Here is a 17,517-nt window from a genome sequence, read left to right as displayed (position 1 = left end):
TCTATGAATTTGGTGATTATGATGGTGATTATGTTGCCATAGCAAGTTGAAAAAAAGAGCCTCTTCATGGGAAGAAAAATTCATGATACTAGTGTGTGTTTATGAAGTATGTCCTTGGTTGGTGGCTTTAGCCTGTGTGTGAAGAGACTGTTATTTATGATTATCCCTCAACTTTTTGAAAGTCTGTGCTCAAAAAAAGCAATTCCAGTCTTCAGCCAAGTTGTTCATTTTGCTGTTAAAATTTCTTAGTATTACTTGAGGCTTCCTGAAGCCAAGAATTTTTTCATTGCATCCCAGAAATCAAATTACTGTCTAATTGTTGGACCTAAGAAGTGAGAATGATTGTAGAGATGAAATTATTGCCTTAAAAATTAAAATCCTAACAAAATAATTCTTCATATTGTTATGTCAACTATTTTATAAAATATTTATAATACTAGGACATGCATTTAAATTGATTCAGTGAAATTTGAAGAGAATATGACTTGAACTCCATACTCGAGTTTGTTTCTTGATTTCTTTTGTCAGTAGAAAATTTTAAGCTCAGCCACCAGTAGGTTCATCAGACAGAAGCCATGTAAGTGAACACAGCAGCCATCATAATGCTTAAACGTTGACGTGTGTGTGTGTTTGGGTGTGTGTGGGTGTGTATGTAAGGGAGGAGTGGTAGATAAATTTTATAAAGTAAGAACTTTATATTTAATTTTGGTACATTTGTAGCCTGATCTCAGGACCAGCAGGACAAAGTAATGAAGAAAATGATACTTGGTAAGGTTGTTAGGAAGTTCATTCTAGAGTGTAAGAGTTGGGTGAGTGAGTGGATTTAAAGTTCAGCATTCTTAATTCAAAATCTGTCTTCTTTAGCTCAATGGACAGTTACTTTGTGGAGAGGAGATGTAGTGAAAAGGAATACATTGAAACCAAATTACAAGGTGAGAACTAGGAAGCAGAAATTTGAGGACATTTCAGTGATAAGAAGGAAAGCAATAGCTTACTTTCCGGAATGGTGATGTCAGTACAATGCATATATACCAAATGTCTACCTTGGATCTTAATTCATATGAGGATGGGATTGTTTGAGAAACCGTGCCAGCCGCCTCACCCAAGGGTTCTGACCACTAGGAAGGTATATATTGATGTTACTGTAGAGAGCAAGACAGCTGTCCAGCCCCATTATGTGCATTCATTTCCTTTGCTTGAAAGACCAAAGAAAAGAATTAAATGGGATTCATGAGTATTTTTTAAACTTTGCACATATACTTCTTTTTAAATATACTTCTTTTTAAAATACTAACGGTAGCTTTAGCTCTATGAGGATATTTGGAAGAAAATTGGCTACTGTTACACCTTAAATATAGACTCTAACTTAAAGAATACTCTAAAAAATAATTTCCGTGTTGTATTTAATTCTGATGGTGCAACGTTTCCTGACTTGTATGTGAGTCAGCTCTGATTTTTTCAATCTGCTACGCCAGTCCTAGTGCAGAACCAGTGTTTAAGTTTTACAGAATTCTTGCACTTGAGATAGAGTATAGTGGATTTAGAATAAAGCTTACCTACTGTCATAACTATTGTTCCATATAGTATCCTTTGTATTGTTTATGTTACTAGCATTAGAAACATAACTAGGTCTAATGGGCCAGGGGTTCAAAAATGAATGCTAGAGTGAGGTAGAAAAAAAGAATTACTCTTTTACCTTGTGTAAGCCAGGTGAGTCCCTGAGATGGCAGTACCCTAGGAGTATTGCTGGATTAATTTAATTCCATAAATATTTATCGAACACATACCATGTGCCAGGCAGTGTTGAAGGCATATACATTCCTTTGCATTAAGAATTTGGAAGTTCATGCACATTTCCAAAAGAAAGAAAGTGTGTTAGTCTAGGAGTGTAACATCTAAAAACTGTTTCTGAAAATTACAACTCAGACTCTGGGTGCTTTTGTGTGTTTTTAAGTAAGCTGTCTATAGGATTCTTCTAACAGCTGCAATACTTGTCCACCAAGTCACTTTCTTTTGGGGGATTTCAGAAGCCAGGAATACTGTCAGCCACATAGGTACTCTGAAGTTAAATTAATTCTGTGCTTTAATAACTGGCTAGAAAAAAATGATGATGAGAGAATAAATGAACTTTTTTGCATTTGATGTTCAAAGACTTCTAAATTCTTTTTTAAATGAGAGCTTGTGGCATTTTAGTTGTGACGTTTCTGTGATTCTTCTCTATAGTGCCATATTTGCCTTAAACGAGACTGCACGAGGGAAAGGATCAGAATACTTATAGCAGATGAGCAACAGCATAAACTAATGTAACGCAGTCTTTAATCTTTCGTATTTCTTGTGAATGTTTTACACTGTGCAATACAGATTTTATTTGATCTGTCATTGGACTTGGGTGTGGTAAATTTTAAACTTGTGAAATATTTCATAAATATAAAGTAAAATTTTATATATATATAAAAGTTGTAAAGAATAATAAAGTAAACAACTGTGTACCAACCATCCAGATTAAGGAATAGTATGTTATATTAATAGAACCTTTTTTTCCCTTACATTTACCTGGAGGTTTCCCCCCCTTCTGTTATTGCAAGCACATTTTTTGTTGCTAAGTTATTTTTGCCAGAAGATATTTTCATCATGTTTGCAAATGAACACTGCTAGTGAACTTCCTGGCCAGTGTTCTTGGCACTTTTTTCCTAGGCTCTACAATCTCCGATTGTTTAATTTGTTTTCATTCCCGAGTCCTTGTAAAGAGTAATGTAGTAGCAGCAGCCTCCGGTTGGCAACATAGAACACAAAGTAAACGAGGTTAAGGAACTTCTTAAACGGTACTCCTTGGATATAAAATTTTCTATGTGAGAATTAATTGCCCACACCTATCCTTATTGTATTTTTCATGTCTATGAATTGTATGCTTTTCTTAACTAACTCATGTAATTTGTGTTTACATATGAAGATAATACTGATGATCAAAGAAGGAGCTTTCCAATTTCATGGAAAAGATTTGGAGTTGTCATTTTGGTTATTTGCTGTTTGTAGAACAAATCTATTGTAGTGGGATGGATTATAGTAACCATAGTACTATCATATGTAGGAGTAGAGTTGGAGTTGTTTGCAGCGTAACAATCAATTTTAGAACTACTCTTACTTGAGATTTATCTTGTATACTTTTACAATAGCTGATAGTACGTATACACCCACATACTGTATTTTTTAGAGCAGTTTTAGATTCACAGCAAAATTGAGTGAAAATACAGAGTTTTCACATTTGCCCCCCCTCCCAAACACACACAGCTTCCTCCACTGTCAACATCCCCCACCAGCATGGTATATTTGTTACAGTTGATGAACCAGCATTGACACATTCTTATCACCCAAAGTCCACAGTTTGCATTAGGGTTCACTTTTGGTGTTGTATGTTCTATGTATAATGACGTGTACCCACCATTATAATATCATACAGAATAGTTTCACTGCCCTAAAAATCCCCTGGGCTTCACCTAATCATCGCTCCCCCTCCCTCCCAGCGCCTGGCAGCCACTGATCTTTTTACTGTCTCCATAGTTTTGCCTTTTCCAGAATGTCATGTAGTTGGAATCATACAGTAATGTTAGATTGTAATCTCTGAAGTTCAATTCAATGTCAAAAAGGAGAGCAGATTCACATATTAAAAGTTTTCTTTCCATACCTTCATTTGGCAGCATTTTCATAAATAAAATTAACCACTATTTTTCTGATTAACCACTGTTAACCACTATATATTCACATAGTTACCACACATAAAAGTAGATTTTTTTCTGTGCCTGAAGAGCTGCAGATTCACTCTTCCATACTCTTCCAAATTAATTATGGGCGTTGAAATGTAAGTGCTGATATCATATTTTGATTACCTTCTCCACCCTCCATTCCCAAATGGAGTAAAGTGGGGTCAAGTAGTCTCATAAGCTCTAAGCCCCTTTCCAAAGCCTTTCTGGCAGCAGGCCTGACAATACCCAGGGCGTGAGCACATAGCGTCTAGCTGGGACTCCTTCGTCATCTCTGCGCACGTGCTCTGGCTTGGCTGCTGGGTGTTGGCCAGAGTGATCATGGAGCAGGGCCAAGGTATTAGGAAAAAGCACTCGCTTAGGTTTCACTTCTCTGTGATTAGACTGAAAGATTTAGTTGCCAATTGTCATCAACCAAATTTCTCACGCTTTGCCTGATGAGTTACTTGTATTGGTATCCAAGAGGAAGCAGTATGCTCTTTAGAAGTTTTTAGTTCTTCTTTTAAATCACCATCCATTGAATTGGGGCTCTTACAGTCAGCCTGTGATCTGTTTTGTCTAATATCAGGGCTTTATAGTAGGGATTGTCGAATGCTCTTTCAGTAATAAAAAAGCTTATAAGCCTTTTACATTTTATTTGTGCTTTTCTATATATGAATAATTAAACTATGATAGCATGCATTATATGTTTACTAAATAACAACAAAAGTAGTTCTTAGAAAATGTCCTCCTTCTTCCTTTTGAGACACTGGAGGTCAGAGATGCTATTCCATAAGTTCCTCTTAAGATATGTTCCCAGTCTGTTTATTTTGGCAAGATAAACTGTTAAGACTTAACAAATGATGTCTGCAAAGCACATGCTTTGTTAAGTATATAAACAGGCCACAGATGTTTCTATGGCAAGAAAGTATCTTATTCATCTCCCTATTCCAGTGCTTCTCTTTTAGCATTCAAGTAGTTTTTGTTGAAGGAATAAAACCACTTTCTCCTGTTGCTAATAACAAATTGAGCACTGTGCGTGGCCGTTTTAGCACTGTTTGATCATTTTATATAGATGATTTTATGACGTCATATTTGATACACACAAAAAATAAAACGTGTGTCATTCTAAAACATAATGAAGTGACCGTGAGTGAACCCATGACCCAGCTCAAGAACATTACCAGTGCCTCGGTTCATGTTGCTGGTGTACGCATCCCTGTTCCACTCCCTGGCTGCTCCCTCTTCCCACACTGCAAGAGAGGTGACCGCGGTTTTGAATTTTATCATTTTCTTGCTTTAAAAATTTTGATCATTTATATGTATAAGATAATGTTATTGTGTGAATATTACACCACAATTTGTCTTTCCATTTTGCTGTAAATGAATCTTTGGGTTTCCTTCTTTTTGCCCTTACAGTGTTACAGTTAACATTCTTTTATGTGTTTCCTAGCACACGTTTGAGAGTTTTTCTAAGGTCTGAACCTTGGAATGGAATTTTGGGATCATAGGATATGTAAATGTTTAGTTTTAAAAGATAATTTCAAATTGTTTACTGAAGTGATTCGACCAATTACATGTTCACCAGTGGTGTGAGTTCACATTGATCCATGTCTTCACCATTACAATTTTCGCCAAACTTGCAAGTATAAAGTATAAAGTATGGTCTTAATTTGCTTCCCCAAATACTAATAAGATTTGAGCATCTTTTCATATGTATAAATGTATAATTCCCATGATTATTCTTATGATATGCTTGTTCAGTCCACTGCCCATTTTCCTATCAGGTTGTTTCTGTTTTTCTTACTTATTTGTAGAAGTTCTTTATATATATATATTTTACACTAATTTTTTTGTCAGTTATTTGTGTTGTAGATCTATTCTCCCAGTTTTGTGGTTCCTCTTTTCACTTTATGGTATTAAAAAAATTAATTTGGAATAATTTTAGATTTATAGAAAAGTTGCAAAGATAGTACAGAGAGTTCCTATATACCTTTTATCTAGTTTCTCCTAATATTATCATCTTATATAACAATGGCACATTTGTCCAAACTAAGAAATTAACATTGGTGCATTATTATTAACTAAACTATTGGGATTTCACCAATTTTCCACCAGTGTCCTTTTTCTGTTCCAAGATCCAATCCTGGATACCATGTTGCATCTAGACTTCATAGTATCTTTTGATGAATAAATGTTCTTCATCTTAGTGTAGTTGAATTTACTGTCATTTCTTTTATGATTTGCATTCTTAGTTCCTTGTTTCAGACACCTGCCTTTCCTGTCTTTTTCTTCTAAATGCCTTAAAAGTTTGCCTTTTATGATTTTTACCATCTCAGAATTTAATTTTGAATATGATATCAAGTAGGGATCCAATTTCATTTTCTTCCATATGGATAAAGATTTTTTCCAGCTATATTTATTCATATTTGTATTTTCTATTTTCCCCCAGTGTTATTAAGAGATAATTGACATACATCACTGTATAAGTTTAGGATATAGAGCATGATAGTTTGATTTAACATATATTGTGAGATAACTACCACAATAGATTTAGTTAGTATCTATCATCTCATATAGATAGAATAAAAAGAAAAGAAAAAACAATTTTTCCTTGTGATGAGAGCTCTTAGGATCCACTCTCTTAACTTTCCTTAATATCATACAGCAGTGTAGCTATAGTCATCATGTTGTACATTACATCCCTAGTCTTTATTATCTTATAGCTAGAAGTTTGTACCTTTTGACTGCCTTCCTCCAATTTCCCCTCCTCCCACTCCCCGTCTCTGATAACCACAATGTCGTCTCTTTTTCTCTGAGTTTGATGGGTTTTTTCTTTTCTTTTCTTTTCTTTCTTTTCGGATTCCACATATAAGTGAAATCATACAGTATTTATCTTTCTTTGTCTGACATATTTCACTTAGCATAATGCCTTCAAGCCCTATCCATATTGTTGCAAATGGTAGGATTTTCTTGTTCTTTTATGGCTGGATAATATTCCATTGTATATATATATTTATATCCCACAACTTCTTTATCCATTCATCCATGGACATGTAGTTTGCTTCCATGTCTTCACTGTTGTAAATAGTGCTGCTATGAACAGGAGATGCAAGTATCTTTTTGAGTTAGTGTTTTCCTTTCCTTTGGATCTATTCCCAGCAGTGGAATTGCTGGATCATATGGTAGATCTATTTTTGATTTTTTGAGCATCCTCCATACTGTTTTCCGTACTGGCTGTATCAGTTTACATTCCCACCAACAGTGCACAAGGGTTCCCTTTTCTCTACATGCTTGCCAGCATTTGTTATCTCTTGTCTTTTTGGTGATGACCATTCCAATAGGCATGAGGCGATATCTCATTGTGGTTTTAATTTGCATTTCCCTAATGACCACTAATACTGAGCATCTTTTCATGTACTTGTTCCCCATTTATGTATCTTCTTTGGAAAAACGTCTGTTGAGGTCATTTGCTCGATGTTTAACTGGGTTATTTGTTCTTTTGCTTTTGAGTTGTATGAGTTCTTTATATATTTTGAATATTTACACCTCATCAGATATGTGGTTTGCATATATTTTTTCCCATTCTGTAGGTCTTTTCACTTTGTGCTGGTTTCTTTTGCTGTTAGCATTTATTGAACAGCTTTTCATTTCTTAATGGTTTCCAGTACTATTGCTGTCATATAGCTAGTTTTCACATATAAGTGCATCTTTCCTGAACTCTCTAATCACTTCTGTTGGTCAGTTTGTATGTTTCTGCACCTATATTTTGCTTTGTTCTAATAGGATGTCTAGATAGGTATTACAAGTCCCCCATCCAATTCCTCTTCCAGTTCTTCAGAAGAGTCTTGGATATATTTGACTTTTTATTCTTCTTTATAAATTGTGTCAGTCAAGTTGGATGGTGGTTGGGATTACAGGGAAGCTTTCGTGAAGAATGCACATCTCTAATATATTAACTCTATCCCTAAGTGTGGTATGTCTCTATACTAATTTAGGTCCAATTTGTCGTCTTTCAATAAAGGAACAAATTTTTCTTTAGTACCTTATATTTTTGTTGCTATTGTAAATAGTATCTTTTTTTAAACCTCATTTTTCATATTGCTGCTGGCATAGAGAAATGCAATTGTTATTTGTACATTGATCTGATATTTACTAACCTTTCAAAATTCTTATTGACTCTAATAATTTGTCTTTAGAGTCTTTTTAGTCTTCCGTGGACAATCATATCATCAGTGAATAATGACAATTTTGCTTCTTTTCAGTCCTCTCAATTTGTATTTCTTTCTCTTATTTTATAATACATTTCTTTTTCGTCATTGTACAATGTTAATACAAGTGGTAATACGTCTTTTCATCATTAGGAATAATGTTTGCTATAGCTTTTTGAGCTGTCCTTCATCAGCATTACTAATAAGTTTTTTAAAAAACATAAGTGAGTATTGATATTATTAAGTGTATTTCTACTTAATCTGTTAATGTGATAAATTGCTTTTATAAAAGTTTTTTCTAATGTTAAAATTACCGTTGCGTTTCTTAGTTGAACCCAACATAATGACAATATATCACAACCTTTTATGAACTGCTGGGTTTGTTTGTTATCAGAGTTAACACCAGCTTCACGGTCACTCCAACTCATTCTCTTTTTCTCTTCTCTGGGTCAGTTTGTGTAAGATTGGTTATTTTTGTTTTATCTTTTGTTTTGGTTTTTGCTAGTTCACTACATCTCACCTGTAAATCCACTGAGCCTGGTATTTTCTTCTGGGGAAAAATTTACACTAACTAAAAATTTTAAATGGTTGGTTATAGGAGTATTCAGGTTTTCTTTTTTTCTTGATCCAAATACGCAGTTACAGTTTTTTCTAGAAGTGTGCCTTTCTCTTGTGAATTACATTTTTGCTTTTACTTTTTTCTTCACATTTATAATTTCAGTTTTGTTACTAATTTCAGAATACAGTTTTAATGTTGTGAAAATGCTATAGGCTCGTTGGTAAAAGTAATTCAAACAGTGCATAAAGTTAAAATTCTCCAAAAATCCCATCAATTATCAGTTCCTTGGCATTTCTTTATTCACATATGGAGCTATGTAATACCCTTCCCCCCCACCCCCCCAATTATGGACGTTTAAGTTTAAAATTTTTTTTTGAAAAAGCAAAAAATTAGAAGTAAACCAAGTCACTTATAATTTCACCCTCTGAAACTTCTTACTATTAATGTTTAGATGTATTTTTTCCCCCAGATTTTAAGGTATACCGGTTAGGTTTAAATAAAAACAAAGTCATTACTTCTTATTTATATTGTTATGAGCATTTTCTTATGTCATTAATCCATGTTAGGATTCATGGATTTTAGTGTAAAAGATTAGGGGAATGGTTCAGTAAATTTATTTGCACTTTTTTCAGTAATGCTGCAGCAAACATTCTTATATAAATCACCATGTGACTCTCCTGCTACGTGGACATTCTTAAGTCAGTTTCATTTTTAGTTAACCCTTCAAATGGTGTCTTGTCTACATAAGGCCACTCTTCACAGCTCCTCTTTGATGAATCAGGGAGGCTTTAGAAGAATGGGTATGACCTAGAGAGAGAGACAGAAAAAAGGTAATAAGCTTAGCAGTTGAAATTATCTAGGGATTATTTTATTTTTTTCTAACCCCCTTTCTTTTGTACAAGGTTTCTGGTAGCTTAAAGAACATTTAAAATGAAATCATCTTTTAAAACTTGCAAAAGACAATCAGAATTAAATAAGAGTAGCAAATCAAGACTAGAGAAAAAGAACAATCCTGATATACATACCGTAAGCTTATCTGTATATAGTAAGTTTGACTTTTTAGATATGAATATGAAGGTCTTGGAATGGGATGGGAGATGCAGTTACTTAAGAAAGTCTCATGCAGAAAGAGAAAGCATACCTGCCCCTCAGGAGTTTTTCCTAATATTAAGTAAAAATAAAAATAGGAAAAAAATCTCTTACCAAGTTTTATATAGGAGATGGTGAATGCTATGGAATCTTCAATCCCATGACAACAAATGATGCTTGAACAGATTTTATTTGGCTATTTCTTCGAACATTCTTTAACTTTCAGTATACCACCAGGATCTGGTTATTGAGTTTCTTTTTTGAATAGTTCTAGCTATTTTAAACATTGATTTTTCATGACTTTATTTTTTTCTTACAGACCTTAGAACAGAAAGAGCATTTACTATCTTGCAATTACCTCCTGGATATATTAGACTCTTCTGAAAGTCTAAAGTACATTATGATATTATGATATCTTACCGATCTGATTTCTCCTATATCTTGAAACATTTTGCTGTTGCATGATCTTAGGAAATATTTCACCATTACTCATCAATTCCCACCTATAATTTAAAAAAAGATTACAATAATAAGAAAATAGAGGAATGATGGAATCACCTACAAGGTTGACATAGTAGTGAGATGAACCACACTACAAATGAAATAAATAGCTACTATTCATTGTTTTTCAGTTTTATAATTGCATTTCCTAAAGTATGGCATGTTCTTTCAAGACACTATAAAAGAAGTCTGGAGATAGCATCTTCTAAGTCCTTTTTTTTAACATTTAATTGGATACAGATTGGTATCCAGAAGTTTTTATTTTCTGTCCATAGTAAAACAGAGAGAAGGAAATTGCCAGAATAAGACATTTTACAGTGATAAAATGACTCAAGATGAATGTAAAGAGACAGCAGCACTCTAGGCTCTAATAATGACAGTGAAATTGATAGTGTAAGTGAAATCTGGGACTGAGTTTTAGCTGGTGATATTCTAGATAAATTTTCTCAAACTCAACAATTCATGAGTAAATGATGTATTTCCAAGGACAAAAAGAAAATATGGCATTCTCATCCAGTTAATCATTCTACAGGCAGAACTTCACCCAATATTTTGTGACAAGAGTTTGGATCATCACATTTTGCTAAAGGATGTTGATAATATTCCTTCATCTTTTTTGGTGTTCATACAACAAAATTTACTTAATAATGGTTTTAGTAGTATTAATGCTGAAAGCAGTATATACAAAGGAAATAAATCATGTAGAAATGAAAAGAAATTGAATTGATCGTTTTCATTGGTTATAAATCTAATGAATGCATTGTCACATTTATGGAACCAAGAATATGCCTGTCCTTCAACAAAATTGTATTCATATTAAAGTTTTCAAAAGTATAATGCATTTTGATGATACATGGGCAAGAACCAGTGTTCATAGTAAGTTGGAACCTATTAGAAGTAGATTTTCTAAGGACAGTGGATCTTCATTATTCATATTCATATTCATATTCATTATTCATAGATTCCATATTTGCAAATTCGCCTCCTTCCTAAATTCCCTTTGTAATCCCAAAATCAGCACTTAAGGCACTTTCATGATCATTCCCAGACATGTGCATGCAAAGAGTAATGAAAGATATGAATCACCCGGCATGCTTGTTCCCAGCTGAGGTCAAATTAGACCTTTTTCATGGTCTCCAGTGCTACATTTTTCAAATTTTTGTGTGAAATGGGGTATTCCAAATTTTTGTCACGAAATAGTGAAGTTCTTCCTATGCAATGACTGAGTGGATGATTTCACTGTTTAAAATGGCCTCCGCGTGTTGTTCTGAAGTGCTCTCTGGTGTTCCTGAGTGCAAGAGTGCCGTGCTGTGCTTTATGGAGAAAATATGTGTGTTGGATAAGCTTCGTTCAGGCATGAGTTGTAGTGCTGTTGGCTGTGAATGAATCAACCGTGTATATTAAATAAGGTGTCTATAAACGGAAATACACATAAACCAAGGTTATGTATGTATCACTTCACCTGAACATGGTGAAAAATGTGACCAGAGAAAGAACATAACGCCACCGAGTCAGCGTTCACGGCAACTTTATACAATATAAATACCAGAAATGATGAAAATTGACTATATACAAGATGAATATGTTCCAGTTAGTTGCCTTGAAAGAATGTTGCTAATTCTTGGTATATATACTTTCAAGGCCAGGAAAATATGGGATAAAAATTTGGGCTTGCTTGGGGCTGGCCCCGTGGCCGAGTGGTTAAGTTCGCGCGCTCCGCTGCAGGCGGCCCAGTGTTTCGTTGGTTCGAATCCTGGGCGCAGACATGGCACTGCTCATTAAGCCATGCTGAGGCAGCGTCCCACATGCCACAACTAGAAGGACACACAACAAAGAATATACAACTATGTACTGGGGGGCTTTGGGGAGAAAAAGGAAAAAATAAAATCTAAAAAAAAAAAAAAAAATTTGGGCTTGCTGTGTTTAAATTCTTTTTTTTTTTCTTTTTTTAAGATTTTATTTTTCCTTTTTGTCCCAAAACCCCCCAGTACATAGTTGTCTATTTTCAGTGGGTCCTTCTAGTTGTGGCATGTGGGACGCCTCCTCAACGTGGCCTGATGAGTGGTGCCATGTCCACGCCCAGGATTCGAGCCAGCGAAACCCTGGGTCACCGAAGCAGAGCGCACGAACTTAACCACTCAGCCATGGGGTTGGCCCCTTAAATTCTTGTTAAAATTATCTGATGAAGTTCTTTTCACTTTCCCTCCATTCTTAAGTAAATTTTTCATAAAATGACTTAAAAATATAAAAAGTTTTTTAAAGAACCAGTTGATTCAGAAAATCACTGTTTTTTTTTTGTATACTGTGGGTTAATAAAAGCTGAAGGCATAAAACACAATCCACTGGAAGTAGTTCACTTAGGTGCTTAGCTGTTATGATCTGGTGGTGGTATTCTGGTGGTCCAGCTTAATCTGGAATACTTGAAATAGATCTTCCATTACTTTTGTTTTTTGAGTCATTCACAAATTGCTAGAATAACAGTTTGGATGGTGCTTTCTGATTAAGGTTCCAGAGTTCTGTATTTGTAAGATGAGACCTGTTTGCTTGCTTTAGAAACTACAAAAGTGAGTTATAGATTAGACTATAAACCTTTAGTATTCCTGTGTTCACCACCTATTAACAGAATGTCAGAAGTTGTGGATCATGCTAAAGCCTTTTTAAGAGTGAATACGTAGTTCAAAGACGCTACTACTTTATTTCTAACAAATTACTTATGAGAGATGCCATTGTTAAAAACTGACCCTGAAATGTATGTTTATCTTTTATCACCTTAGTGTATTTTCTGAAATTTTTTGTTTCTCACCCTTCCCCATTGGACTGAGGCCCAAAAGCTTGGATGATACGTTATGTGGGTTTTTGCACTAAGCATCGTGCTTAACACTAAGTATTCCCAGTTTCATTCAACAGTGATCTAGTGAATTTGTGGATGTAGAAACGGATGCATAGATTAAATTATGTATCCAGATTACTAATTTATGGAAAAATTAGCATATGGAGTCTTATTAGACTGTGTGAAAATTAAGTGGTATCTTAACACTTTGAGGTCCATAGAGGTATCCTTAATCACTTGGTGTAGACTGCTCCTCCTCAATATGGCAGAATAATTTACTTTGAAGTTATTTTAGGACACAACCTGTACATAGTGAAAAACTTAACATCCAGCGCCTGTGTGATTGTTAGTTTCCTTTTAGTCTGTATTGCTTGCTGTCTGCTTGGCTTTCCTACCTCATCCTCACACACTGGTGTCCATGAGTCCCTGTGCTCCTGGTGTTCCTGCTGCCTCAGCACCCTCTCAGGCTCCTGTGCAAGCCCTATCCTTGCTTTTCCTTTTTATTATAAAATGTTAAGGAGCATCTATGGAGTTCTTCCCATGTATTCTTAAATATGCTGGTTCAGACAGTCTATTTTCCTCATTCTTCAATTTTTCTAAAATCTTTTAAAAGTGTGTAATAAGTACAATTTTATCTTTTTGTTCTAACAGTTCTCTTCTTGACTACAGAAAAATGTTAATATTATTTTTATTTGAAAAAGACGTGTTCCACAAAGCACTGAACAGCTAGTCTTCTAAAAATTAAACATTAATTCCTATTTGCCTAAGAATTATTTAGATTAAATTAGAAAAATTTTAGAAAGTTGAATAAAAAGCATGCACATTTTTACTGCAATGTTTGAATTAATTAGTTACTTTTAAAACAAGCTCAGTTAGGTAGATTATTGAATAATAATTGAGAATCTTTGTTACAAGAAAAACTTATAAAACTATTTATATGTATAGCGATAGGACTTTTGTTATAATGCCCATCTTATTTCTCTGGCCATTTGTTTTATGAATGTCCTTTTCTCTTAGCTTGATAAAGATGACATGGTATACATGGAAGCATATGACAAATTGCTGGAGTCCTGGCTAACTTTGGTCCAAGATGACAAACATTTCCATAAAGGCTTTTTTACCCAACATGCGGTTCAAGTTTTCAATTCCTATATTCAGTGCCACCTAGCTGCTCCAGATGGCACAAGGAATTTGGTAAGTTTTAAGCCAGGTTGTCATTAAAAATCCACTTCATCATAGGCTCTATTTCATTGTATAGTACTAGAAATTTAGGATGAGCTCCTTCAGAAGATTTGCTGAGAGCATTAGATGGAGAGCAAAAGTGGTCCCTCTTGTCTAAATGAGTACATGTTTTACAGGATGTTGCTTATAGTTACCCCCTTTCTCTTCAGTTTTCAGTTACCCAGCTGTGTCTTCCTAGTTGTTAAGTGATATGAATGACTTCTTGGATCCAAGGGACCCATGGATCTTGAAGACGTCAGATCTTTTTAGGGACAGAAGTTAAATTCTCTGTGTGGGAGGTGGGTTGTGGGTATGCGTTTAGCTGTGTTTACATATGTGTGCCACGGGGTAATGCCCTCTACTTCTTTCTCTTCTGTGTTTCTCCCCCTTTTTGGTAACTGCTAGGGCAGTCAGCATGGTTAGATAGAAGTCCCTAGACAGCTGCACTCAGATGTTGTCTCCGTCCAGCTCCTTTTCATGTCTAGTGCTAAAGTTATTTTACAGTGCAACAGAAATGCATGATTTTTTGAACAGAGGAGTGCAGTTCCTCATTTTTATTTCTTTCGTCAATAATAGACTGCAAATGGTGTGGCCTCTCGTGAGGAAGAAGAAATAAGTGAACTGCAAGAAGATGATCGAGACCAGTTTTCAGATCAACTAGCCAGTGTAGGAATGCTAGGAAGAATTGCCGCAGAACACTGTATACCTCTTCTGACAAGGTACACACAGTCCAGAGAAACCCCATGGAGCAAATGTTCTCTATTCAAAATTCCCTGGAGAGCACTTAAAGTGTTTAAAGACTTTAAACACCCCCACCCCGTATCCCAGCACACTGGAACAAATGGACAGAAACATACTCATGATTGCGTTCCTTGGCTTGTACATTTGGAGCCCAGGCACTACAGCATAGATGGCAGAGAGATTATGGAAAACATGGTATGAGAAATGATTTGACCTGTATCAATAAAAACTTGGAATAACCAGTTTTCAAATGCCTGTTGTAAACCTTGATTGTTTGTAAAGCAGTGTTTAATTCTATGTCATAAACAATAAATCGCAATTCCTATAGTGCTATGAGAACAGCTGTGTATAAAATAGATATTTTTGTATATGTTTTTGCGCTAACATCTTCATTTATGTTCTCTAATAGATGGAAATTATAAGATGTTCCAGGTCTTTGCTTGTTGAACTTTATGAAGCTATTGTTTTTTTCCTCTTTTAGTCTATTAGAAGAAAGAGTAACAAGACTCCATGGTCAGTTACAGCGACATCAGCAGCAATTACTTGCTTCACCTGGTTCAAGCACTATTGACAACAAAATGCTTGATGATCTCTATGAAGATATTCACTGGCTTATTTTAGTTACAGGTTTGTTGGCTGTTTCTTTTTAAAATGTAATTGCCAACTGAGCAGTTTAAGCCTTAGAAGAGGCTTCATATATTAAAACAATAGTCCGTACATCGTACTGGGTGAAATTTGGATACAGCTAACTGTATGTCACCGAACTTAGGTGTTATTATTGTCGTTATTATTATCCCTATCTTATAAATGAAGAAGCTAGACTTAGTTATAAGAAACTAGTACGTGGTCACACTGCTATTAATTTTTGGAGCCAGAATGCAAATCTAGGCAGTCTGACTTTTAGGGTCTTCTTCCATAACCATACTGTCAGTGTTTCTGTATTTTAAATAATCAGGAAAAAAATCTTAATTTTTGAGAAGGCATTCCCAAATATTGACTTTTGATATAGACAAAAGTAGAATTCCTATTAACTTTACAGAATATATTACTGAAAATTATTAAAAGGTAGTAGATCAAAAAGCCTACCTGTCAGTATGAATTATAAAATTGGTGAATAAAACATTTGTCCTTTCCTATATTTTTGAGAGTTAATTATTTGAGTAATAGAAAGTTTCTTCTCATCAAACTTGAAATTAACATATTGACATTTATAATTTACTTCTACATCAGTTTATATGATGTATATAAATCAAATAAAACTGAAACATTTATAGTACAATTTGATAAATGTAGATTTGTTAAGTGTTCATTTTTAATTTTTTTTAAACTGAAGGCTACCTCTTAGCTGATGATACTCAGGGAGAGACTCCGCTAATACCTCCAGGAATAATGGAATATTCCATTAAGCATTCATCTGAAGTTGACATTAATACAACACTTCAAATTTTGGGATCTCCAGGAGAAAAGGCTTCTTCCATCCCAGGGTACAACAGAACAGATTCTGTGATTAGGTAATATGAACTCTATAGCTGTGCTCTTTAATTTATACTGTTTTATAAATTCTGAGTTGATGGGTAGATGACTGGAGTGATAGGCATGTTGTAAATCTGATACATGAAAGAAAATAAAACTTGGAGAAGCCTTGAAATAAACAAGGATGGCAAGTACTCGATATATTTAAGCAGTGCCACTCTGGTGAGAATTGACAGCTATATCCAGTACTGAGGAAAACAAATGTAAAATTACTCTAAATACAATGAGACTTTGATGGGACATTCAATCTAATGTACTATGAACATATCCCTTGTCCATCAGAAAGCAATACTAATGCAGGTACAGGCACCCTAAATCAGAGAAACAAAGAATATGAGATTCTTAGAAAACAAATGAACGTTAACTAGTATTTATTGTTCATAAAGCTAAAACTACATTTCAATGGCTTTCTTAAGAAAAATTATGATTCTTATGTTAGAAAATAGAAATATTTATCCTGAATATGTGGAACCTGAGAACCCTGTCAGGTAAAGTTAAAAGACAGTAGTGTGCCTCAAATGAGAGAATTCACTTTGATCTTCCTAATAGTAATGGCAAAATTTTCATTAATTCTTTATGGTGAAACTAAGGAGGCATAAATCTGCACTAAGTCTCCTCCTAAAAGTGGATTTGAAAATAGCATTTTAAATTTCAGTATCTTTAGCTTTAAATTTAGATTGCAGGCAGAGATATCAATAATGAAGTAACATTGGTTTTTGTCAGTTGCAAAATCAGTAATCAAACAGGGTGCTCTCCACCTCATTCTTCTTATTTTAATGCAAAAAGACATGGATATCATTTAAACCTGTGCAGTAGAAAATATGATTTTAAAATTATTGAACTATTAAGCCAATATCAAGAAAATGTTTGGGAATTTATTTCCTTTATTGTTGCATTCTCTTGTTTGAGATAAAATATCAATGCTCTATTGAAAAAGTTTTATCTTTTCCTTTTGGGATTACTATAGGCATTAGATTAATTGTCTGTGGAAATCATTGCTTTTGCTTTGGTTTGATTCACGATGAATGTTAGTTTCAAAGGCAGTTCATTTCAGGGTGCTGTCATATTATAATCTTTGTCGTATTTCTTGCCTGG

General features: G+C 34.5%; 1 protein-coding gene and 1 long non-coding RNA gene across 7 annotated transcripts in view; one reads left to right on the top strand and one right to left on the bottom strand.

Annotated features, from left to right (window-relative positions):
- XPO4 (exportin 4) overlaps window positions 1-17,517 on the top strand; it is a 126,640-nt gene that overhangs the window by 78,326 nt on the left and 30,797 nt on the right. For all 5 annotated transcript variants that reach the window (XM_070520381.1, XM_070520385.1, XM_070520384.1 and 2 more), the window contains 4 exons: window positions 13,945-14,121; window positions 14,725-14,867; window positions 15,371-15,516; window positions 16,223-16,400. In XM_070520381.1, the coding sequence (XP_070376482.1) occupies window positions 13,945-14,121; window positions 14,725-14,867; window positions 15,371-15,516; window positions 16,223-16,400 (644 nt within the window). The remainder of the gene's footprint in view (window positions 1-13,944; window positions 14,122-14,724; window positions 14,868-15,370; window positions 15,517-16,222; window positions 16,401-17,517) is intronic.
- LOC123288902 (uncharacterized) overlaps window positions 939-17,517 on the bottom strand; it is a 68,001-nt gene continuing 51,422 nt past the window's right edge. Inside the window, exons 2-3 of one of the 2 annotated variants that reach the window (XR_011506828.1) lie at window positions 9,711-10,099; window positions 939-9,314 (exon numbers count right to left, since the gene is read on the bottom strand). This is a non-coding gene — a long non-coding RNA (uncharacterized lncRNA). Of the gene's footprint in view, window positions 10,100-17,517 lie in introns of both variants that reach the window. The other variant, XR_011506829.1, reaches the window with a different exon arrangement.

This window comes from Equus asinus, chromosome 11 (genome assembly GCF_041296235.1).
Source record: "Equus asinus isolate D_3611 breed Donkey chromosome 11, EquAss-T2T_v2, whole genome shotgun sequence".
Lineage (NCBI taxonomy): Eukaryota > Metazoa > Chordata > Mammalia > Perissodactyla > Equidae > Equus > Equus asinus.
The sequence above is the reverse complement of the archived record's forward strand: the minus strand, read 5'-3'. Positions and strand labels throughout refer to the sequence as shown.